The sequence below is a fragment of the Anolis carolinensis genome, chromosome 2 (assembly GCF_035594765.1).
Source record: "Anolis carolinensis isolate JA03-04 chromosome 2, rAnoCar3.1.pri, whole genome shotgun sequence".
Lineage (NCBI taxonomy): Eukaryota > Metazoa > Chordata > Lepidosauria > Squamata > Dactyloidae > Anolis > Anolis carolinensis.
The window spans coordinates 137,776,009-137,802,191 of NC_085842.1; the positions used below are offsets into that span (position 1 = coordinate 137,776,009).

The 26,183-nt window shown below is 41.1% G+C and overlaps 1 protein-coding gene across 1 annotated transcript in view; it reads left to right on the forward strand.

Moving 5' to 3' along the window:
- mgat5b (alpha-1,6-mannosylglycoprotein 6-beta-N-acetylglucosaminyltransferase B) overlaps positions 1–21,511 on the forward strand; it is a 243,480-nt gene extending 221,969 nt beyond the window's left edge. Inside the window, exons 15-17 of the mRNA XM_062970644.1 lie at positions 16,927–17,001; positions 18,182–18,450; positions 20,922–21,511. Of these exons, the coding sequence (XP_062826714.1) occupies positions 16,927–17,001; positions 18,182–18,450; positions 20,922–21,120 (543 nt within the window). The 3' untranslated portion in view covers positions 21,121–21,511. The remainder of the gene's footprint in view (positions 1–16,926; positions 17,002–18,181; positions 18,451–20,921) is intronic.
- The last annotated feature ends 4,672 nt before the right edge of the window (positions 21,512–26,183 follow it).

Sequence of the window (26,183 nt, forward strand, 5' to 3'; positions counted from 1 at the left end):
TTTAAACTTCTGGAGCAGGAATGGGCAACATCTCATCAGAACTAGCTCCCATTGTCTATGGTGAAAGATTATGGGAGATACAAAATCATGCAACCAATATTTCTGTGGAAAATGAACTGAGGGCTGCAGGTCACATCCTGTATGTTCCAAATATGAAAGGGAATGGCTCAGTACTTGAAGACCTTTTACTTGTTTTGCTTTAACACACTCTACTTTTAAGTTTCCATTATATTTAGTGAGGTATAGTGGCTGAGGCTAAAACCAAATGTCAGAAATAATAAGGTTACTTGGTCATCAACATGCTATTCCTTCAGCCAAAACCTGAGATGTTGTACCTGTTTATGTGTGTGGAGGTGTGTGTGCAGGTGTGTATGCATGTGCACACAGGTTCTTGTGATATTATAAGGGTGGATTCTTGTAGTATCACATGTGGGATAGCCAACTGAAAAACTAATTGTCAGCATCCTAGATAGCTCCTTTAAAGTTTGGATTAAAAACCGGAGTGATTCACTAACTACTGGTTTAGGAATCACCAGCTGCTACTATTACACTTGCATAAAAATGCTAACCAGATGAATTTCCCTTCCTGTCCCAAACTTGAATGATAAGAAACCTCAGATACACAAAGCACCTGGATGTCTGCAGTAAACCTGGGAGCACTCCTCCACCTCACCCCTGCTCCCATAATGGATTAGCCATTTCAGGCTAATCCTTTGATATCTTAGAATTGCTTTTGAAAAACTGTTCTATAAACCACCTGAAAGCAGGTATAGAATACAAAGCAACTCAAAGTTATTCCAGTCCTTCCTTTTTTAATGGCAGGGATATTAGAGATGCTGTCACAGCAATTAAGGCCAGAAATGACCTCACTTTTAAAGCATAAATGTCTTATTATAGATTTGTGCCTGTTGAATTGCCCTGATATTTTGTCTTTGAAACACTATTCTGCCACAGCAGGAAAGGACTCAGTTGAGAGGGAGACATAGTGCTTATAAGCCGATGCATATTTACCTTGTGAGGTCTATGGGACTTACTTCTGACTAGACTTGAAATGACTGTCATGGTCAGTGTTCTCAATGTGCAATGTACATTTGTATATTCACCAGATGTGAGAATAATAACATCCTTTCAGAATATACAATGCATATGCACTCCTTCCATGTATATCTGTGTATAATGAAATCAGTATTCTTACCTGAATCTTGAAATGTGATAGATGCTTTCTAAATGTGCCCTGCATCTCATCTCTAGCATCTGTCCATGTTAGTTCAGTCCCTTTGAGAGCAATGCTAAGCTACCTGGCAAAGCACTGATTTTGTAGCCTCTAATACATCCGGAGCCCTGCTGGGCATTTCTTGGCAAGGCAGAAGAGGGCAAGGAGAGTTCCCCCCTTTTATTTCCCTGTATCTCCAAACTCTCCATGGATTTTCCCCTCAAGGAGAATACAATGATGGGGATTCTTTGCAAACAGTTAGATGTTACTTTACATTGATGGTTTAATTAGGGGCTGGAAAGGACTGGGGAATAATATTGTTGGAAAATATGTTTGTTAAATTTCAGATTTTCCTGATCTGATGAAAATCTCTACAATTTGGGATTTTTCAGTGCAGTAGTAGCATGGGACTTGTTTCTTTATTTATTTTGTACAACAAATTACATTTCTATACAGAAATTAATATTTTAAATTTTGTTTTATGTGTAGATAATATCATTTTCTATGCAGAAGATGCTGTCCTAAAATATCACATGAAAATTTAGCACAGAAAAAATCCCAAATTATAAATTTACTTGCACAGGTTCTGAATATTTTCTTACAGTAGGAATAACATAGCTAAAATTCCTCATTCTTTCTTTTTCTTATAATAAAGAATTATATCTCTACTGTGGATTCTTTAGCTCATCATTCTTTGTCTGCTAGCTCACATTCCTCATTGTGGACTAGGAGGCGGAATTCATGATTCACGGTTCCAAGTGTAGACTTCTCTTCACTCTCAGGAGGAGAAATTCATTGCGCCCTATGTTTTTTCGGTGCCTCTCAGAGATAATTGATTATCTTTCTTCATCTACTGTTTCAGAGGATATCACACCAGAAATACTGTTCACCATGCCAAGAGACAGAGAAAATACGTATACAGTGTTCCCTCACTACTTCGCGGTTCATTTTTCACGGATTCGCTGTTTTGCGGTTTTTCAATAAACTCTAAAAGACTATTATAAATCATTAAAAAATTACAATTTACAGCCTAAGGAAGGGAAGAAGGAGAAGCCAAAGGGAGAGAAAAGGAGCCCAAGCAGCAACGGGAGGAGAAGGAGGCGATTTATCAACACATGATTGGTTGATAAAGACTTAAAATAGTGTATAACTACTAAAATAATGTATAAATATTAAAATAAATACAGCGCCCCTACTTCGTGGATTTTCACTTATTGCGGGTGGTCCTGGAACCTAACCCCAGTGATAAGTGAGGGAACACTGTATAGTTAAAATAACAAGCTGCTAGATGTTATTATGCAAAGGAGTTTTCTAGCACCTTTGGTACTAACAGAGGGTCCATCTACACATGTCACAAATGGTGATACTGGGATACTCCCACTCAGTGCCACCAGTATGTGTATTGAAAGCTGCTGAACTGATTCATTGATCATTGGTGGACAAAGGCAGACAGAAAGGTGTTACCTAAGGCCAAGGTTAGTAAATAGCCAGCAAGGAACTGTGTTAAAATGGGCAAGAGCACTCTCATAAGGTTAAGTATTAACTAGTGTTATAATATGTGTTGTGTGCGAGGAAGCTATTGTCTCTGTCAGTGGACTGCAGCTTGTGGATATACCATATTAATCTGATTTTAAGACACCATCAATTGTCCGACACACACTTATTTCAGTACCATCAACAGAGAATGTGTATGTATATGTATATGTGAGTGTGTGTGTATACACACACACACATGCATGCACAATTCTAAGACACACCCTGGTTTTAGAGATGAGTGCCACAGCCAGCCTTTATAATTCTGAAAAAAAATCACAAGCTCATTGGAGTATACATGTAGTTTTCCCTTACTTCTGTCTCTCTTGACTCCAACACTTTTGTTCATCAAAGGGCTCCAGGAGGCAGTGTGGCAAAGTGGTTTGAGTTTTCATTATGACCCTGGAGAACTAGGCTTGAATCCCCATTCAGCCATGAAAACACACTGAGTTTTCATGAAACCTTCTGGTCCCCATAAGTTGCAAATCGCTTGAAGACAGACAACAACAACAGGAACAACAAATGCTCTTCCTGCATGCTCTTTAGCAGTACTGAGTTTATGGCTGCACAATTATTTGTGCATTAACAAGCAAAACACTGCCCTCTGGCTATGCATTTTTTATTTTTCCATTTGATTTTTTCCCAGAAGCTTGCTAACTCATGCCTCTAATCCCTAGGTAGGTAGCAAAACTAAGAGGTTCGAGTGAGGTTGTTTTAGGCTGGGTCACCATAGATGGTTAGATGCCTGCATTTGTCTTGGACTTATTTGTTTCTTTGGCCCTGCTATCATGCATAAGGCATTGTTCTTAAAGATAATTATAGTGAGAGCTCCCCATTTTTCTTGTGGCATTCAGCACCTCAGACTGGAAAGTGAACAGTCTACAGAGAAACGGCATGAAGCCTAGAGGGAGTGTGGGAGATAAAAAGACAAATTACTGCCCTCAGAGAAAGGTGACATGAGGAGTATTGTCCCTATGATAAATTACAGCTGTTACAGAGAGGTTAAAGGCTGGGGCAGAGATGGAGTGGTTTTCTTTTGAGGTCACTAGCATCAACTTGAGCTTTTACATTTTCAAAAATTGTTCTTGCACAAGCAATTTAATGCAGCCAATATTCTGGTGTGGTGAAGGGAGGAAGGCATCATTATATTAAAGTCAAATGTACAGAAATATGATGGTAAATTATATATTTCAGGGCATGCTTGAGAAAGTAGCATATTAAGCATCGCTGTGAAAATAGCTGGTTAAAATATTCCTCAGGCTGCTGTTACACACTGTTAGACAATTGCATTATTTTCTATTTATTTGGCTGATAACATTTGGGTTGGGACTTTTCTTTTTCTCCTGTGGTTTTGTTTGAGCAGGATTCATTATTCTTCTTGGAGCAATGATTCCTGTTGGAGAGGCAGATGCTTGTGGAGAAATCAAATTTTAAAAATTATTCCTAGATGATGAGTATGTTTCCTTGTTACTAACCCCATATTTCAAAAGAGACTCTTTAGTCTTAATTGCCTATTACTCGTAGGTAACTCTACTTAACTCAATGTTCACACTTGTTTTAATCACCTTTTCCTTGGGCTATAGATCTAATCTTAATTTTTGTGTGTGTCAGGAGCGACTTGAGAAACTGCAAGTCGCTTCTGGTGTGAGAGAATTGACCGTCTGCAAGGATGTTACCCAGGGGATGCCTAGATGATTTGTTGTTTTACCATCCTTGTGGGAGGCTTCTCTCATGTCCCCGCATGGGGAGCTGGAGCTGACAGAGGGAACTCATCCTCACTCTCCCTGGGTTGAATTCAGACTGGCAACCTTCAGTTCAACAACCCAACCTTCAAGTCAGCAGTCCTGCTGGCACAAGAGTTTAAGCCATTACACCACCAGGGGCTCCTAGCTAGTCTTAATAAAATTATTTTTTTAAGAGGAAGGGATATTTTAACTTCCCTTTGAAAGATAGAAAAATGGCATAAAAGAATTCCTAATGATTCTTTAATAAAAATTGTTTAGAAGTAACAAATTAATGTTAATTTCTGCAGTCCAAAATGTGTTAGCAACACATGTGGATGTGGGGAGACATTGTTTCCCTGCAAAGCAATATGTTACATGATGTATTGACATTTTACATGACATTTTTTCTGCACCTTGGCCCAAATCTTTTGATACAACTCATGTTTTTAACATTATTTTGTATATTGACCTTTTTATGACTGTTTTTATCCATGTTGATGTTTTTATTGTTGGTTGATTTGTTTATTGTTTTTGCTTTGATTTTGTGCTGTTGCGTCTGAGCATAGCCCCATGTAAGCCACCCCGAGTCTCTTCGGGGAGATGGGGTGGGGTATAAGAATAAAGTTATTATATTATTATTATTATGTATTGGCACCTCATAGCTTATATGTGTCAGAGACTGAGCCCTTCTCTAAACAACACTTAAGGATCATCTATCTACAGAACACCCTGAAAATGTTGAACATTGGAAGAAACTGAAGACCTCTATCATTACAGTCTGTGAACAAACCATTGGATATCAAACGAAGAAACATCAAGACTGGTTTGATAAGAGTGATAACGTGATCCAACATTGAGTTGATAAGAAAAGGAAAGCCTTCTAAAGATGGCAAAGAGACAACAACTGTGCTGCTAAGAACAAGATGTATGCTACAGTAGTCTAACTTATCTGACTTCCGCTTATCCGACACTCCGTATTATCCGACGCCATCTAGTGGCCAATTGGAAAAATTGCATCCTTCACTCAATCCAAGATGAGAGCTGTGGCTCTTTCCTGTTCGAAAAAACTGGAAGGAGGAAAGAGCATCTCGGATGGGAAGGGAAGGAAGGGGGGTGAATCATCCCATGGGGGGCCATTTGTATGCGAGGGAGGGAGGGAGGAGGGGGAAAAAAGGAAACGTGATGGCTCTCCCTCTCCCTCTTTCTCTTTGTGCTCTCAGAGCCTCGTGTCTCCAAACCGGCCTTGTTTCCAAATCAATGGCTCATGATTAGAATGAAAGAATGGGGAGGAGAGAAGCCAAAGCAGTGGGCCTGGGCTTGGGAAAGGGCCACAGGCAAGGCCAAGTCAGGGCTGGCGAATGGAGCGGGGGGGGGGGGGGGCTGGCTGCCTTCTGTCATCTCCTTAGCTGGGTGGGTGGGCAGAGGACCCCCTTTTCCTCCTGCACACACACACACTTTGCTCCAGATCCCCCCCCTCTCTCCTTCTCCCATTTTCTCCTCCAATCACTCTCTCTTTCTCCTCCTCCTCCTCCTCCCTCTTCTCCCTCTTTTACCCCTGTCAACCTTGCAGCAACTTGCACTTCTGGCCTCCTCCTCCTCCTCCTCCTCCTCTTTTAACCCAAGCAAGGATCATTAGAGGCATAGCACCCTAGAAACACAAGAGACCCCCTCCTCCCTTCAGAGGCTCTCCAGCCCAGCCCCGTTCTGCCAGGCTGGAAGGCACAAGCCAAGCTCTCCTCCCAACAAAAAGCCACCCAGCTCCAGGTGAGATTCTGGAGACAGTTGACCAATATCAAATATTTAACAAACTTTGGTTTCCCAGAGTTGCCATTGCTCTGCTCAATATGGGATTCTAGAGATGATTAATCTACAGTATATCAGTGTGTTCCTAGCTCTGGTCTTCCAGGGGTTTTGTATTTCAAACAGGATGTTTTGGTGCTTAATTTGTAAAACCATCATGTAATTTGACATTTAATAGGCTTTTCCTTAATCCCTCCTTATTATCCATCATATTTGCTTATCCAACGTTCTGCCGGCCCGTTTATGTTGGATAAGTGAGACTCTACTGTATTTTAAAACCTGAGGTCCAACAAAGAACCAGAGAGCTCAAGAACTTCTGGTGGGCAAAAAACTTTCAAAAAATCTGACACTTTGCAGATATCCAAAATGCACAGGGATTATTTAAAGCTACAATGGTCATGTATGGCCTATCAAATCATTGTATATACCTTATATGTTCATTAGATGGAACCAAACTTCTAAACAACAAGAAAAAATCCATTGCACTACATTGGAAAGAGCACTATCATAACCTCCTTAACTGTAGTTGCAACATGTCCAAAGAGATTCTCTTGGAAATCTTGCAACAATAAACCAGGGATGAGCTTGCAGCACTGCCTAGCTTGGAACAAGTCAGTAAAACCATCAAGTAACTAACAGATAACAAAGCCAGTGGACCTGATGGGATCTCCCAAAACAGCTACTTTATGTTCAACTCAAGAACAGAAAATGGAAAGTTGGTGGAGAGCAAAAGAGATTTGAAGATGTGCTTAAGGCTAACCCTATAAAATGCGGAATAAACCTCGAGAGCTGGGAAACCCTGACCCTTGATCTCTGTAATTGTAGGTCAGCTGTTATGAACAGTGTTGTGGAATTCAAAGAGGCAGAAATGGAGGGCGAAAGGGAGAAACGTGTCAAGAGGAAAGCATGTCAAGCCAACCCTGACCAAGACCACCTTCCATCTGGAAACCAATGTCCTCACTGCAAAAGATCGTGTGGATCAAGAATAGGTCTTTATAGTCACTTATGGAATTGCCACCAAGGAAGACAATCATACTTGGCCATAGCACATTGTAGCCTGCCTCCATATAGGTACATACATATTTTTTCTAAAGCACTTTATTTATGTGAAAATCAGCTGGTTTGAAGGAAGCCCATTAAAAAGATGCATGTACACTGTAGAATGAATGCATTTCAACGCCATTTTAACTGCCATGGTTCAATGCTATAGAATCCTTTGAGCTGTAGTTTTGCAAGGTCTTTAACCTTCTCTGTCAAAGAGTGTTGGTGCCTCCCCAAACTACAAATCCCGATTCCTTAGCATTGAGAGATGGTAGTTACAGTGGTGTCAAACTGCATTAATTTTACAGTGAAGATGCACCCCAAGTCCTTCTTGTGCTGTTTTTCAGCCTCCTTTCAAAAGGGTAACCTGACATGGGTAACATTATCACTGCCACTGTTACAAAAGCAGGATTTCACTCTCCCAAAGGAATAAAAGTAGGACAATTCTGTCATACAGAAATCCATTTTATGTGTCAAACTACAGCCCTCTAAGCTCTGCACTCAAATAAGTCAAGTAGGCAATCTGGGTTACACCAAACAAGAGGCTTCTATTTAAGGAACTTGCAGAAGCACCCATCAAATTGCTGTCTTAAAGTTACTAAAATCAAACCTGGGCAAGTTCAATCATTCATCGGAAGTATCGACTCCTGTCATTATGTTGAAACTGATTACCATTTGCACCTGTAATTAGATATAATGGGTACAATTTCCAGCCTTGCTGAACTCTCAGCGGAGATATTTATGGCAGGTTGCTTAGCGGTATCTCCTTCAGGGTTTGGAGATGCAGCTTGACTCATTCATTAGGAGGGAGAGCACAAGTTGCCTGAGTAGGTATGTGGCTGAAACAACAGACACAAAATGGGCCATAAACCAAAAGTGTATCTTGGCTTACGGCCCATTTGCTGCTCATTGTCCAAGCTCTGGCAAGATGCTTATGCGACAGCAACATTATCAGCTGTACAGCTATCTGTACTCAGGACTTGTTTGTTTAGGTTTCTTGCACACAAGTGCAAACTTTACTTTTGTGGACAGGAACAGAGTTCAGTATCTTGAAATGTTCTGCTTTGGCTGTTTTTGAAAAGGCAGATTTCTAGTTCTTTGGTTCTAGTTCTTTGGTTCTAGTTCTGAAGGCGCAGGTCCGCAGTTTGGGGGTCCTCCTGGACTCAGCGCTGACGCTTGATGCCCAGGTGTCGGCGGTGGCCGGGAGGGCCTTTGCACAATTAAAACTTGTGCGCCAACTGCGACCTTACCTCGTGAAGTCTGATCTGGCCACGGTGGTCCATGCCTTAGTTACCTCTAGACTGGACTATTGCAATGCACTCTACGTGGGGCTGCCCTTGAAGACGGCCCGGAAACTCCAACTAGTTCAACGTTCGGCAGCCTTGCTTCTAACTGGAGCTAATTATAGGGAGCGGTCAACCCTCCTGCTTAAGGAGCTCCACTGGCTGCCGTTCACCTTCCGGACCCAATTCAAGGTGCAAGTGATCACCTACAAAGCCCTGAACGGTTTGGGACCCTCCTACCTTAGTGATCGCCTCTCCCCCTACAAACCTGCACGATCTCTTCGTTCGTCAGGGGAGGCCCTCCTCTCGCTCCCACCTCCGTCACAAGCACGGTTGGTGGGGACGAGAGAGAGGGCCTTCTCCGTGGTGGCCCCCGGCTCTGGAACTCGCTCCCCAGGGAAATCAGGCAAGCCCCCACCCTGGTAGCATTCAGAAAGAGGTTGAAAACCTGGCTCTTTACTCAAGCCTTTAGATAAAGATTGCTAATCCAGAAGCAATCTGTATCTGTGACCATTCTTGTACCGGTTTGCACTTTTTACCTTTGTCAACTCGATATAGACACAGGGTCTATTCCCATCCCAATTTGCACTTCCAAGAATTTGCAGCACTTTATCAGTCACCTCGTGTTTACAATATTTATATGGTGCACCTTACCCAGTCTACTTTTACAATCTCTCAGTTTTAATCCATGTTTTTATTAGTTCTTGTTTTTTATTGGCTAATGTTTAATTTTTATTTTTTTTATTGTGCATGTTTTTGTCTATTGCTGTGTTTTATACTGCTACTGTTTTTATTCGGGCTTGGCCCCATGTAAGCCGCCCTGAGTCCCCTTCGGGGAGATAGAGGTGGGGTATAAAAATAAAGTTGTTATTATTATTATTATTATTATTATTATTATTAAAGCTCGGGCCTGGTTAAATCTCATAACCTGGTGTGTGTGTGTGTGTGTGTGTGTGTGCTCAGAGGAATTTCTAGTGACTAGGAGTAGGCTTTCATTACCTTTTAAAGCCTTTGTCCCCTGATCCAAGAGTGCAGAATTAAATGTGTGAAAGTTAATTCGCTTGTCTTTTATATGGATTACAAAAAAAAAAAAAAATTGGCTTGGAGTTAGCGTTACCTTGATGGACATCTGATGTTTTTTGCCTACAAACATTAGTAATTATTACTTTGAACAAATCCTTATTGTGATAACAACCATTATCTAATTATAAGAAAATTGTGGTATTTGTGTCACTGCCAACCAAGTATAAGTGCTGTGAGATTTTGAGAATACTTAAGTCATATAATTAATTGCTATGTATTCTTGTATAAGGTTTTAAAAAGAGGGAAATGTATAGGTTTTCTTCCAGAGAACCCACTGAAGATAGAATACAGAAGATTTTATGACTTGCCTTATATATTTATGTATAAGTCTAGAGATTTTAGTAAAAAAAATTCAACCAAAAAAATCTAAGCTGACTTATCCACACATCAATATGAGTACTGTACCTTATTAAAAAAAGAAGAAACCATCTCCTCCCTTGGATGGAGTGGTGAAAGGTAAGAGCTTAGCCTATCCTGGGAGAACATAAAAGAAGCACTGCCGCCCTCTACTTTCTCTGCTGTGGCTCCGCTTTAGGTCTTTTTGAAGCCTGGGATGGGAAATAATGGAGGTCAGGTATGACTAGTCTGCTGAAGTGCCATTGGTGCTTTCCTTCTTGTACAAAATAACCCTATCCAGGAGTCATATCACAATCCATATTTTTGGCCCCAAACCTGCCCTTGGTTTATAAATGAGATTGACTTATACATGAGTATATATGGTAATTGCAATAGTCTTCAAAGCTGGCTCCTCTCAACCTCTGAGGATGCCTGCCATAGATGTGGGTGAAACATCAGGAGAGAATACTTCTGGAACATGGCCATACAGCCTGGAAAACACACAACAACCCTGGCTCCTGTGCTTAAGGAGATGGGACAAGGAACACTTAATCTATCCTATTTATTCCTAGGCAGAAGGTGGCTGCAGGGCAGAGAATGAGTCCTGGTGCCAAACCAACTGGGTGGGAAAGGCAAAAGCTATGGAAGTAAATACACCCCCCCCCCCAAGTCTATTGCAACAACAAATCAATAAACCTTGCAAACAAATGAAACTTCTGCTGTTCTTGTTGAGGTGGAGATTTGCAAGCCATCTTTTTCTCTTGCCTGGTAATCAGTCGACCAAAACTGGAATATTTGCACCCTCAACTTCTGCTTGGAGACTGGAGTTTAAAACTGTCCTCACATCTGGTAACCTTATAATGAAGACTGCCACCTTCCTTAATAAAGGGAAAATGAATAGACTAGATTGTGGCAGACTACTAAATCGAATGACCTAGAAAGATGATATGAAAACCAAATACCAAGATCACCTCTTTCAAGGGTCCTTGGAAGAGAATCCAGAATGATTAAGTATGTTGATTACTGGGACCACAAGACATCCCACAAGGTGCATCGCTTTGTCTCCAGCTTTTCTCTCCTGGAAATAAATTTCTTTGAAATAGTCCTGAATCCTAGTGACACATTACAGCTAAGATTCCTTCCACACAGCTGAATAAAATCTGACATTATTAGCTTTGAACTGGAATATATGGCAGCGTGGACTTGGATAACCCAGTTCAACCCAGTAGATTTTGTGGGATTTTTGTGCCTTAATATTCTGGGATATAGGGGCTGTGTGGAAGGGCCCTTAGATGGAGAAAGTGTGTCCCTACAAATGTTATTGGACTGCAGTTCTCATCATCCTTAACTGCTGAGTACGGCAGATGAGCATTGTTGTTGAACAGCAGGGGTGGATGTTATTACACATTACTTTTATTACATGGAAGCCTCTCTTTTTTCAAGCCTTTAGATAGCAGCTCTCTGGGTGCAAATCAGCTTACTGTGTGGATCATTTCTATCATGTGGAAATTCTCCAAGGGAGCAATAGCCAGTGGCACATTATGAAAATTCATCCCATAGCAACAATTGGCAAGAGAAGACATTTTAATAGTTTTGAACTGGCATTTGTCCCATTGCTAGTGTCTTATGACCACATAATTCAACACATGCTTGCTGTGATTTGAAAACAATGTTAAGTTGGCAATATTCTGAAAAAGGCAGGCAGTTTTCTTATACCTTTGACATCTGTATGCACAGGAGGGCTTTTTTGACCCCACATTATGGAAGGAAAACCAAAATAAGCTTTTTTCCCCATGGTGTAACAGCTTACCTTTGTTAAATGAAATAAACCTTATCAACCATTTCCACTGGGATTTTTCTTTTCTACAACTCAGATATCACTTCCAAAATTCATACTGATATATCAGATTTCCAGAGCCGTGGTGGTGCAGTGGGTTAAACCCTTATGCCGGCTGGACTGCTGACCTGAAGGTTGGGTTGCTAACCTTAAGGTTGCCGGTTCGAATCTGCGAGATGGGGTGAGCTCCTGTCTGTCAGCTTTAGCTTGCAGGTGATGGGAATTGATGAGCTGCTAAGTTCTAATCACCCCCTTTAAGACATAAATTCCCATTAAAATAGCAGAGTAAAAATGCAGCAGTGAGACTTACGCGGTGTGAGTTTTGGAAGCCTTTGTGTATTCAGGACGGTAAAGGACTGCAAAGTTAGCTTTAAAGTTCAAAAGCATTTATTGAGGTAAAAAGAAATCCATTGATGGATAGAAAAGGTTTGGAGCTAACTGTTCTAACTAATCCTGATCTAATACACATAGATGGATTAAAATAACAAAGGTCTAGATAGCTACATCTTGAGAAATAGAAGCGGACAGAGTGCGTCCTCTCTCTGGAACAAAGCAGGAAGCAGGAATGGCAACCAAACCTCGTGGGTCGCTTCTTCTCTAGCGCCATAAACATTCCAAAGGCCAAATTGGGAAGTTACGTCAACCCTAGGAAAGATCACATTTCTAAAGCATTGAAGGGTGGGTTGACCTAAATAGGACAGGAAGGAGGAAACAATAGTAAAGCCTAATCAGAGCATTCATGGAATTGGGCAAGGTGCCCCTAACTCTTTTTGAGGCTTCCTATCTAACCATAGAGACTTAAGCAGTGCAGGATGACATTTTTCCAACAGCAGGGACATGAGAGAAACCTCCCAGCAGGATGGTAACACATCCTGGCATTCCCTGGGCAACATCTCTGTAGACAGCCAATTATCTCATGCCAAAAGCAACTTGCAGTATGTTCTTAAGTTGCTTCTGACACAATTAAAAAATATATCAGATTTCCAGAGAGCAGAAAGCTGCCTCACTTGCAATTACACTGCCTTTAGTAATGGTCAGAACTAAACGTTTTTATAGGTGCCTATCCTAAGCCCAATTTAACTGCCATGATTTAATGATTCGGAATCAAAGGAGTTGTAGTTTTAACAAGGTCTTTTGCTTTTTCTATCAAGAAGAATGCTGGCACCTCACCAAATGACACCTCCAATACTACATTGCATAGATCTATCCTATATGAATTGTTGTTTTGTAGATTGTTTTATATGAATTGTTGTTTTTACATTGTTTTTAGGCATTGAATTTTTGCCTATTTACTGTAAGCCGCTTTGAGTCCCCTCGGAGAGAAAGGCGGGGTAAAAGTGATGTAAATAAATAAATAAATCAGGGGAAATGGGTGGTTGCGTTGTTGGGGAGGTGTAGGGGAATCAGTTATCCCTCATGCTGAACCCTGTATCCATAAAAAGCTTCAGCTTTGAATGATTCCTTTAAAATTTCGACTGAACCTCAGGGTGTATTTGCCACTTCACTCAGTTAGAACCAGCCTCCCCCTCCCCTTGATTCAAAGTGGTTGAGTTTGCCTTGGGATTAGGTTTCATCCGCTTCTGACATACATCCTTCATGTAAGGGCTGCTAATTGATGGAAGAACAGTAATGCAAAAGCAACAAAGGTGGTTCACTATAATATTTAAAAACTTCCTTATTGGAGGGTGACGGCCATTATTCTGTGTTTTTGGCGTTCCAACACAATAAACTTTCTCTCCATCAGCTCCTTCCTTAGCCTCACTGGATTTGGTAGCTAATCATATCCTCCATTTAAATGCTAATCTTTCTCAGCTGCAGGCCCATTTTATATACAGCTTGGCTTTTCTGGTGCAATAAAGCTTACGTTCAAAATATAAAATATCCAACAGAATTCCTCGGGGCTTTTTACCCTCCCACCTCCTCCCCATTGGTAAAAAACAAATGGTGATGAATGGGCAAATGAATTACTGCCTCTAAAATGGAGAAACAGGGCTTTGATTTTGTTGCTATTTCTTTTTTTGTAGTGGTCGAAGTTTGTTTTACCAATGTGTCAATCATTCCAGCTCCAAAGAACCGTTTTAATTCTGCCTATGGGGAATTCAGAACTAGAAGAAGAGCAGCCTATATTCCTTTGAGGTTCTTCAGGGCTCATATTACACAAGAAAAGTGTGGGAGAGATGTGATCAAAGTACACAAGTCCCACTCATTGGCTTCCACTCTCACAGCTTAAAGAGCTTTAGCCTCCTAAAAACTGTCCAAAGGGTTCAACTGCCTCAAAAGTTAAATGCAGAGCTTGGAAATGTTACTTTGCTCTCTGGGGAATGCTGATCGTGTCATTCAAAAATGTAACTTTTCAGAAATTACTGATCAGGGGAAAGGTGTGTGGTAGTGTTTTGTATTGTCTTATTTTTAAAAATAGACATGTTTTTAAACTCCTTTAATTTTAATTATATTTTAATTATATTTTATGATTTTATTTTTTAATGATGAGGATTTCTATTTGTACCTGGCTAACACTGAGTCCCAGGAGCCTCTGGTGGTGCAGTGGGTTAAACTACTGAGCTACTGAACTTGCTGACCAAAAGGTCGGCGGTTCAGATCCAGGGAGCAGGGTGAGCTCTCGCTGTTAGCCACAGCTTCTGCCAATCTAACAATTCGAAAACATGCAAGTGTGAGTAGATCAATAGGTACCACTCCAGCGGGAAGGTAACAGCGCTCCATGCAGTCATGCCGGCCACATCACCTTGGAGGTGTCTACGGACAACGCCGGCTCTTCGGCTTAGAAATTGAGATGACACCAACTCCCAGAGTCAGGCACAACTAGACTTACTGTCAGGGGAAAACCTTTACCTTTACCAAGCACTGAATATTCTCAAGCCAGAAGCTCAGCCCAGTATATTCAGTAGTTCCTTTTTGTGCAATGAGCCCCCATGTTGAGGGATTACAGCTTCCACCCTGTGCTTCCTGGTTGCCTAGAATCAATGTGAGCATCAGCCTGGTTGTTAGGTGGCTTGTTGAGATCAAATCCCCACCAAAAGGCCCATGTGGGGATGCATTCAGAGAATAGAGGAAAAGCCAATATGTGTGGGGAGAGAGTTCTGGAAGCTTTAAGATCAGAGATATCTTCAGAGGGAATCCAATCTGCTTTATCCTTAGTCAGCTGCTGATAAGCCGCTTAAGAAACCAAGCTCACCAGGTGGAGGGTTTTGTAGTTAGATTTCTGAGGCCTCACCAGAGCACACAAGGGGATATTTTTTTTGGAAGTAAAGAAAGGATGCCATATGCTTTTAATCACTTAGCTTTATTTTAATTCTTAATTGGTATCTTTCCCCTTCCTTGGCTTTGATCTGCTGTTTCTCTCTTTTAAGATACAAAGAAAGAAAGGGGAAAAGAGAGGCTCATTAGGAGTCACTTGTCCCAGGGAGTCTGTCTTGTTGGGGCACTTTGCCTTTCAAGACGAAACAATTGGAGGCAACTCTCTCCTGGTAGGAGACGAAGGCAAGGCTGTCTGTTGGCATTGCCTCGCATGAGCGTTTCTGAGAGGTCCAGCAGGATGCATGCCAGGAAGATGCATTCCTTACGAGGACAGGGAAGAAGCCCAAAGAGTAAGCTGCAGGCCAAGTCTCAGTGCATAGTACAGACGTGGTAGAACATGCCAGCTGTCTAACATGCTGTTGGCTTCAACAACTTTGCTCAGAAAATGCCAGTACAATGTATGAATTATTGTCAGACTTATCTCATGGAGCTTTGAGCCCTTCTTTTGAGAATCTTAAAACCAGATGTGCACAATAATTGTAACATCTGGATTACTGGAATTTTAAAAAATAATTAAAACTTATGTGAGATGACTAAAACTACATGATTTCAACTAGATCTTCTATATTTGTTAGTAATGTATATATTTGGCAGGGATATGTGGGGTTGTCTCAGTATCCTCTTCATCAGCAGCTCTCATAGATCTGATGCCCTCTGAATATGTCAGATTACAATTCTTGCCCAACCCATTGACCATTCCACTACCAGTGTTGAAAGAAGGCTGCTTTAAAACCAGATGAACTTGGGGTGAACAATCTGCAATGAATTTGGTATTAATAGCAGATTTGCCCCCTTTCTGCCATTGAGTTTTCTGTCCTGCTCTCACTACCCTGTCCTTAGGTAAAGGTAAAGGTTTCCCCTTGACATTAAGTCTAGTCGTGTCCAATTCTGGGGGTTGGTGCTCATCTCCATTTCTAAGCCAAAGAGCCAGCATTGTCCGTAGACGTCTCCAAGGTCATGTGGCCAGCATGATTGCATGGAGCACTGTTACCTTCCCACTGGAGCTGTACCTATTGCTTTCACATTTGCATGTTTTCAAACTGCTAGGTTGGCAGAAGCTGGGGCTAACAGCGGGAGCTCACCCCACTCCCTGGATTCAAACCACCAACCTTTCAGTCTGCAAGTTCAGCAGCTCAGCGGTTTAATCCGCTGCACCATCAGGAGCTCCCATATCCTGTCCTTGCCATCCCAAAATCCCATTTAACTAACATCTGTAGCTGAACTTTCTTGCCCTTTCCAGAGTTGCCTGAACATAGGCTTCTGAGAGATACCTGGTCCTTCAAAGCTAGTTTTGGGAGCACTTGAATTGTGTGGAGGTGCCTCCTGCTTCCACCGGATCCTAATATTCCTCTACTGTCAAATGTTGCTCTGAGACTGTAAAAAAGTTAAGAGAGTCACTGACTTTTCATTCTGGGTTTATCTATCTATCTATCTATCTATCTATCTATCTATCTATCTATCTATCTCACTATTTTTCTTCTATGTTATTTCTATATTCATACACACACATGCATGCATATGTACTGTGTTCTATTATTTTTTGTAATCTGTTGTAAACTGTAAACATTGGTATATTTTAATTAACCATTTCACTGAGTAAAGAAAGCTGTTCAGATTTGCCAGCTTGTATTGCTTCTTCTAAATGCATTGTATTAGGTGCATTGTTTATAAAATATTGGGGTTTCCACACCTTTTCAACAGGAAGTGGAGAGATGGATGGTCTCTTGGCTCCAACTAACTCTTGCTCGTCTCTTCCTCTAGGTTGATCCCTATCTGCCCTATGAATACACGTCTGAAGGGATGCTGGAGCGAATCCATGCCTATATTCAATACCAGGTAGCTGAACTCTTTGTTCTACAGTTCTTTCTGATTTAACTTAGAAAGCAATTTGGTTTTATTCAAGCGCAAAAGATGTAAAGACACAGGAACAATTCACCTTGGTAATATGTGTAGATGTCTGAGGATAAGTGGGTAGGGAGGTCGTTTTTATTTTTCTCCCTCTACCCAAAGAACTCTGAGAGTATAGCCTGAGAATGATTGTTATCTGAATAAAAGTGAAATCATGTTTGCATATGGATAACATACAACAGTTTTCTCCCCTCCATGTTTATAAATTGGAAATATGTATTCATGTGGGAGTGGGATGTAGAGAGAAATCAATAGCGTAAATCTGTGTGTGTGCATGAGCAAGTGAGGGTATTGCCTCCTTATACAGGTTGCATCTCCCTTTCTCAAAATACTTGGAACCTGATGTTTTTCAGATTTTAATTTTGTTGGAATACTTGCATTTACATATACATATAGATGTTTCTCAAATGCTTTCCTGGCTGTCAGCACACTTTCCACTCTTCTAGCAACGCATCTGGGGAGGAAGGGGACAGCCCTCTCCCCTGTGAGTCTTTTATATTCTTGCTGGTCTATGCACCACCATTGGCCAGGTGGAATGAAACCAATGAAGTATCTGCTTATTACAGGGATTTGCATAAGCAGAGTTCTCCCCCTTTTCCTCTCTTCTCTGTCCTCCCTATGGGCTCTTTGAGAAAACATAGCAGGCTCTGGATGTGGGACTAGCTCCCTTTCCCGAAAAGTGGAATTGGGTAGCTGGTGGCAAAAGATTTTGATTTTTTGAGGAGTTGAAGTTGCTGATAAGGGAGACTCAACCTGTAACTCCCCTGACCATTAAGTCTAGTTGTGTCTGACTGGGGATTGGTGCTCATCTCCATTTCTAAGCTGAAGTGCCAGCGTTGTCCATAGACACCTCCATGTGGCCGGATTGACTGCATGGAGTGCCGTTATTTTCCTGCCAGAGCGATACCTATTGATCTACTCACATTTGCATGTTTTCGAACTGCTAGGTTGACAGAAGCTGGTGCTAACAGTGGGAGCTCCACCTGCTCTACAGATTCAAACCACTGACCTTTTGGTCAGCAAGTTCAGCAGCTCAGCAGATTAACTCGCTGCGCCATTGGGGGCTCCTTGTGACTGTGTAAATACCACAATTTTTCTGCCCTATTAGGATTTCTGTACCACTGCTGCCCTGCCAGACAAGTCCAGTGGCAACACTATGCAAAGCTCTGCAAGCCCGTTCAGCCCACAGCCCAATTCCACCAACCTGGCCTGGCCACACAGTTCCAGCAGCAGCCCTGCCTTCTGGCCCCCGGTCAACTCAATGCAGGTGTGGGTATCCATCCCGGGCCAGGCATGCACCAGAACTTGTCAGCAGCATGGTTTGGTCTGCGAACCGGAGTTCTTCAAATTCATCAACAAAAAAGAGGTGTTTCAACAGTAAGTCTGTGTCCTCTCTCCCACCCTTGCTTTCTTTTTTCTCAGGACCCCTTGTCTTCCTCTTTATGTAACGCTAACAGTGTCAAATATCAAGCCAGGGATGTATATTTTGAAGCCACAGGGCAAAACTGTAAAGTTCACATTTTTTATCTCTGTCTGAATTGATGCTGAGTTTTGGCATTTAAACAAGACTATATTGCAAGCTGACATTTCTGTGACACAAATGGAATCTTATTGGAAAAATACACATTGGATGAGGCATTGAGCTTTTGCAGAGCTGGATGTTTGCTTCTGCAGCTTACATTTCAGCTCTGAAATCTGAATTTTATAAAGTTTTATTTCATGGGCATTTGAGAATTTCATGTTATTTTAATGGCTTATATTTGTTTTGAATTTTTTATTTTGTTTGAACAAAGTTTGAGAATTTGAGCATAAAACTAGAACTAGTTGACAATTTCAAGAAAGTACAATAAGGAGGGAGGGGGTTCTCCCCAAGTCCCCTCCCTGCCCTTTCCTCCCCTCTGCTTCTCTTTTGGAGTCAGCAAATGAAGCAAAGATAGGTAACATTTGGATCCCAAAAATGTTAGCCTTCATCAGAATAAAATGGTGGACGGGAGAGAAAAAAAATGTATCAATTAGACCCCATATTGCCTACTCCTGATATATAATCCTAGAATCCTAGAGCTGGAAGAGATCCCCAAGGGTCATCAGTCCAAACCCTTGCCATGCAAGAAGGCATAATCAAAGCACTTCTGATAGACAGTCTCTGTGGAAAAGCCACGAGAGAAGGAGACTTTACCACACTCCGAGGCAGCCTATGCCACTCTCCAACAGATCTTATCCTCAGGAAGTTCTACCTAATCTTTTCAGTCAAATCTCTTTCCCTGCCATTTAAAACCATTACTCCCTTATGCCCAGGTCTCTAGAGCATAGAAAGTCAGTTTTCCCCCTCCTCCTCAATGGGACACCCTTTGAAATCTTGAAACATGGTTCTCATATTCCCTCTCTACCTTCTTTCCCTCTCTACCTTCTCCTTTCCCAGCTAAACATTCCCCAGGAGGAAAGGAGAAAGGAAAAATAGAAGGAAGGGTGGGAGGCTGGGAGGAAAAAAAGGATGGGTTTGCCCATACCTGACCTAAGACATTTTGCTACCTGAAGCAAACAGAAACATGTTCCCATCTCATTTCCATTCTGTGTACAGAAACATACTAGGTTAACAATCAAAACATGTTTAAACACTGACAGTGAGATAGCAGATGAGTTTAAGGGTTGCACGAAAGGTTGTGTGGGGCATACCTGTCTGGTCTTAGAGAGGGAACAGATGAAGGCTGCCAGTGCTGCCACCCCCAGCATCCCTGCTGCCTAAGATAGTTGCCTCATTCAATCTTATGGTGGATATTACCCCATAAATCACAGAATATACCCCACAAACCTGAAACCTGTTCCCTCCATTTAATTATCTGAAGTCCTGAGAGCCAATATAAATCTTCACTAGTCCCTTTTGCCTTTTTTCATAGAAGCTTCTTTCACAGATGCCTCTCCTGGCATTTATTCAGTGCCTTTGCACACACAGCACAACAGAGTAAAAATATTTTGACAGACCTTCTTGTGGTATTGTTAATGCCTGCGAGTGTCTTTCTGTGGTTTGGAAAGGTGTTGGGTTTTCAGAGGCACCATTGTTCCCTTGTCTTCCCCTTGCCCCTTTTATCCGGCTGCCTGTGAGCATACATTTGGAACACACAGGCACTGACATTTTAATAGAACATAAATCTGCCACCCAGCTCCATACATAGCTCTGGACAATTAAAATGGGTGCATTATCATTTTTGTCACGGCGGCCAAGCAGGCAATTTGAGTCCGAGTGACATTTTTATATGATAAATTAGAGGCAGAGCTTGGATTCTATTTGCTAAGCTCCTTAGCTTCTTAAAATCCAACCGTTCTGGAGAAATTGCTGGTTCAGAATCACTAGTTTCCATCAGATTGTATTAAAAGAGATGCCTGGTTGTTTGTGGAACTGCAAGAAAAGAGAAAAAAGGCTGGGGGGGGGGGGGGGGGAGAGAGAGAGAGATTAACTTCTGCCTTCCCGCTATTGTTGGACTACAACACCCAGCATTCCTCACCATGACTGTGCCAATATTGTTGACAGGAAATGCAGTCCAGCAACATCTAGAGTCCAGCAGCACTTTGTCCATCCCTGGCTTTTGCATCACCTGGAGGTGTGCCATGCAGTTTGGATCTAACTACTCACTAATTACTTGTAATGGAGTCATTTCCCCAACAACAGAGGCATAACTAAATTACAATTCAGCTGTAACTACTAACATTTTGTCTTTTAACTGTAACTTTTGCATTACTTTTATAGTTATATGTTCATAATCAGTGTGTGAAATGGTTCTTGAAGTCACATACTTGAAAACATGTTTGCAACACACCTTGACCTTTCTCTTTTGTATTTTTGCCCCTTTTAGAATCAACATTGTCTGTGACAGTACAGAATCGGAGATGAATCACCTTTACCCAGCCGTGGCGGAAAATGTTCATGAGTGTTACCTTCAGAAGGACCCTCTGTTATTCAGCTGCGCAGGATACAATACCAAGTACCAGCGCCTCTGCCCATGCCGTGATTACCGAAGAGGACAAGTGGCCCTGTGCAGGGACTGTTTGTGATTCAAACAGGGGGTGTAAGCGCTCTAACGCACCCATACACACAAGGAGTAACTCTCTTTCTTTCCCCCGTAAAATCTTCTGCAATACTCAAGAAGGTTCCAGACAGGACTATCTTCTTGGAGACTTGTGAAAATACTTGGATGTCAATGAGACTTCATTGGTTGTTTTGTCTACCAGTTAAAGACGAACAACTCTTTTCCAACATTAATTTTAAGGCATATCTCCTCTGCATCCAAGCCCACTGGAGACCTCAAAAAGGCTTAGAAAGACCATGCCAAAAATCCTTCTGAAAGACAAAAAGGCCCCACTTTAAGAGTTCATCTTCCTTAAACATCTGTATTTATTTTTTATTGGGGATGGGATTGAAATTAAAGTGGGAAAAATCAAGAAATGGTCTCTGTGTTGAATTATTTTGAAAGGGTTTTGCTTCACAGAGGCAAGTTTGCTACTAAACTCTCCAAAAGGGCAGGAGAGAGATCGGGTTGAAAGGAAATGAGCAGAAGGGCAGGTGAGAGTGATGCAAGTTTTGTATGCCGGACATGTTCCTTTTCTAGGTGGGTTTTCTAGAAAATACTGGTAACTGTCCCTCATAGAACGTGCTAAGGTAATAGGGGTGTCTGAAAGTCACACAGGTTCCAGGAAACATAGTAATGGGGTTACTTAGTGTAGTAGTATAGGCTATCAGATGTGGGTGAGAGGCATTTCCTCCCTAATGTGCTGGGGACCAGTGGTACCATATTTGTGCCTATTGTCTACAGCTCTCCCTCCTTTTCATAGAAACCTGATGACATCTGGGAGCCAACAGCTCACAAATTGACATTTGTCTACAGATTACTACCTTGAATAGTGTAGGTTTATGCCATTTGTGTGAGATGTGGTGGTGAGGGCTTGTAATCAGGATGCAACAACAATACACTTTAGAAGCAGTGTTATGAGTAAATTGCATTCTTTTATTGGTTTAAGAAATAGCTACTTTTTTGTTACCTTTAGTTTTTAAGTATATATAGCTCATATCTGTGTATATTCAACAAAAGAGGGCTAAGTTTTTGTCATAGTTTTGTTTAATAAACCCTAATTTTTTCAAAGTATAAATGTAAATTGAGAAGGACTATCTATCTTAGTTTAAGAACTTTAAGTTTTCAAGGATTTTTAAAGTAAACATTTGGTCAGAATTTTTTTCAATTTTTCTGCCACTCTCTTATCAACCCAAAGGGCTTTGGGGAGGGGGGGGGGATGTCACACACAAAAGCAACAAACAGTGCAACAGCTAACTCAGTTACTCTCTTTAGTATTAACAGTTAACTTATAATGGTGTAATTAGTAAATGTGTTGGATTACCTCAATTTTTTTTCAGGTATGGGAGCAAGTCATTCAATTACACCATCATCATCATCATCATCATCATCATCATCATCATTATTTATACCCTGCCTTTCTTCCCGTGGGGATCAAGGCAGCGAACACTCCACTCAAGGCAAGTTTAAAAGGTACAATACAAAAGTTAAAAAGCAAGTAACAAGTAATTAAAACAGATTGAATTAAAATTAATACATATTAACATTTAAAAACATTACATTAAATATTAAAATCATGCCATCCAAAAATCATAGTCTGAGGCTGTTTTGTAGTCATTGCACATGTGCCGAATCCATTATTGCACTAAGTTATTCTCTGAAAGCCTGATCCCAGAGCCAGGTTTTTACTTTCCTTCTGAAGGCTAGGAGGGAGGGGGCTGATCTAATGTCACTAGGAAGGGAGTTCCACAGCCAAGGGGTCACCAGTGAAAAGGCCTTGTCTCTCGTCCCTGCCAGTCGTGCTTGCGAAGAAGGTGGGATTGAGATCAGGGCCTTCCCAGATGATCTGAATCTCTGAGGTGGTTCATAGAGGGTGATACATTCAGACAGGTAAGCTGGGCTGGAACCCTTTAGGGCTTTATAGGCTAAAGCCAGCACTTTGAATTGTGTTCGGAAGCAGACTGGCAGCCAGTGGAACTGACGCAACAGGGGAGTTATGTGCTCCCTGTATGCCACTCCAGTGAGCATCCTGGCTGCTGCTCGCTGAACCAATTGAAGCTTCTGAACAGTCTTCATAGGCAACCCCACATAGAGCACGTTGCAGAGAAAGAAGGAATAAAAATAAAGTAAATGGGCGGTACATCTGTTATGGCCTTCATGGAACAGGGTGGAGCATGGATCCTGCCCTTGTACAAGAGTGGTCTATGAAGGTCAAAGAGGCACATGCACAAACACAGAAATCCGCGGAGATTTAATTATGTATTACATCTATCTATAGATGCACAGACTGGATGCACCTCCATTTCTCCCAGTTCCTTTCATAAAGCAGTGTTATTCTGAGCTGTAGTATTTTGAAAGCACAAAAAGCGATATATGTACTTAGGCTTATTAAGTCATAAAGAATTTTATAAAACTCTGTGAGAGAACATGGAGTGTATATTGCCACTCCAATCAATGCAAAAAGAAAGAAAGAAATACAATGGAAGAAAAGTCTTCACAAGTTACTGAACAGATCGTTGTAAAGAGGAAGAAATCAGTTCAGTTGTAAAGCACATTAAAAAAAATAAAGATTGCCTTGGAGAGATGGTGTTTCAGATTCTACACATTTAGTTTTCTATGGGGAACTGCACAATCTTGGGCTTTTCTGGAAGCTAGGGGTGTGATTTGTTTTACAGATAATAAAATGAGAACATCTTGGATGAACAAGAAAAATGAAAATAACTCCAGAATGGAATAGGACACCCTTCATCACCTAACTCCCTCTCTCCTATCTACCCATTTTGAATGACAAAACTCCCTTGTCCCCTATAATCTCTCCCTCTCCTTTTTAACCATCTATACCGGACATGGAGGTGACTCCTGGGTACAAGATACCCACTCAGCATATACACAAACGGGAGTGTAGGTGGTGGAGCACGAGTGGTAGCAAATTATGCTTTCAGAAAGTTAATCAGTGTGGTCCTTCTTCCTTCCAGAAATATCCAACAGCCTCACCTTTCTTCTGGAATCCAAATGACAGAACTCCCAGGACCAATTATCTCTCAGTCTTTCTCTCTCTGAATGTGTGGGTTGTCTTAGCTAATCAGAAAACTACAAGATGTATCATTTTGTCTGAAATTCTTGAGCCCGGAAATGCCCCAAGTGTGTATTTTGTTTTGCATTTTGGATTGCCTTTATTTGCACATATGTACATGATGAAATATTTGAAGATGGGACACCAGGGTAAGCATAAAGTTCATTTACATTTCATTTACAGCTTGTACACAGATCCTGAAGGTAATTTTAAGCACAATACTTTCAATAATTCTGAGCATGAAACAAAGTTTGTGTACACTGAAACCATAATAAAGCGAGGCTGTACCTATCTCAGGAACCATGTTGAAGCATTTTGGATTTCAAAATTCCAGATAAGGGATGCTCAACCTATAACATGCCGAAATGCCTGGCGAATTCCTATCAGTAAGATATTTTGGGAGAGGTAGCCATTAAGGTTTCCTCTTCATGAGGATACATGGTTGACCAATTCAAGAGGCCAGAACCAGAAGAAGGGTGTGATAAAAGAGATCAGCAAGACTTCTGCTTTTCTCTTTTTCCTTTGTATTAATATAAATATAGACTATTTCAAAGCACAAAAAACATGAAAAAGTCCAGGACTCCAGAAGGATGCATGATTTTATTTCTCCTGGCATGCAATCTTGATTGAAACATTAGAATAACCAGTGACCATACATTTTAATTCAGAACATGATAGCCTTTCTAGTTTGTTGGTGAACAGATGCAAGAGTATTAGAGGAAAAGGGGAAACATTTGGATTAACCACCTGAGATCCTGAAGCCATATAGTCAAAAGGATTGCATAGTACCACTGGGCTGCTATTTGATCCCTTGCAGAAGAAATGTATATTATATTCCCATTGCTTAGCAAGTGGGGTCAGTCAGGTTTGATTGAAAGGGCAGCAAAAGATCTTTTAAGGGAGGGGCCCACAATGACTCTTTTCTTTCAACAGAATCTTCCTTTGACTACACATATTATTAACAGGATTTCATCCATAAAGCTGGCATTTTGGTTCATTGTGACCTTAACCTGGAAAATGGCATCTAATATCATCCACTGACTTTGGAATACCCCATCTTCTCTACATTCTGTTACAGCTACCTTGGGAAAAGCTTACTTGCATTCAGAGCAGCTGGAAAAGGTGAGAACTGAAATATTTTGCCATTATATTCAAGCACCTTTCCTTTAATAAGCACTGTGGTAAATTTAGAAATAAATAACTATGTACCCATAGCTTTCCATAAGGCTCATTTACTATTACAAGGTGCTAAAGATGGTCATAACATATGCTGCTCAGTTTCTGGTGATAGGAATGCCTTCCGGCCTACAATTAAGACACAGTCCCAGGACTACCGAGAGCTCGTTAGTAGTGTTGTTTTCATTTGAACAGCAACCCTCAACAACACGCTTGAAGCTGGTTAACCCTGACTAATAGAGAAACAGGTTTTACATGTTGCAGATGTCTCTGAAATACATACCTAGTTTTTAAGTGGGGGAAACCCCCAGATATTGTTTTCCAAACATTGGAAATTCTGTTACAGACTGACAGGAGGTGGCTTCCACAAATCTTAGAATGATCCTATGCACAATATTACAGTGTGTTGATTCAGAGTCAAATTAGAAAACAAAAACAAAAAACCAGGAATTGAGGTGGCCTGGAAATTATCAGGATATTGAGAAGCGGAGTGGGAGAAATATCACATGCTTTCCCCATTGCTATAGAAATAGTGGTAATGAAGAACAAGTTTAGTAAGGACCAACTCTAAGACTAAAGCACACTATCTATCCAAAATCTGACTTGATGATGTCCCATTTGCTTGAACAAACAAGTTAAGCACATCCTTAAACTATTACTCACAAAAGCTAACTGTTATTGCAAGCTGGATAGAATAATTAGGAAAGAATTCAAGGATAAATGGAAGAATGGCACAATTGTTTCTAATATTGATTTGTTAACATGGAGAAATACCAAACCTATTCCTTATTTCATCCTTA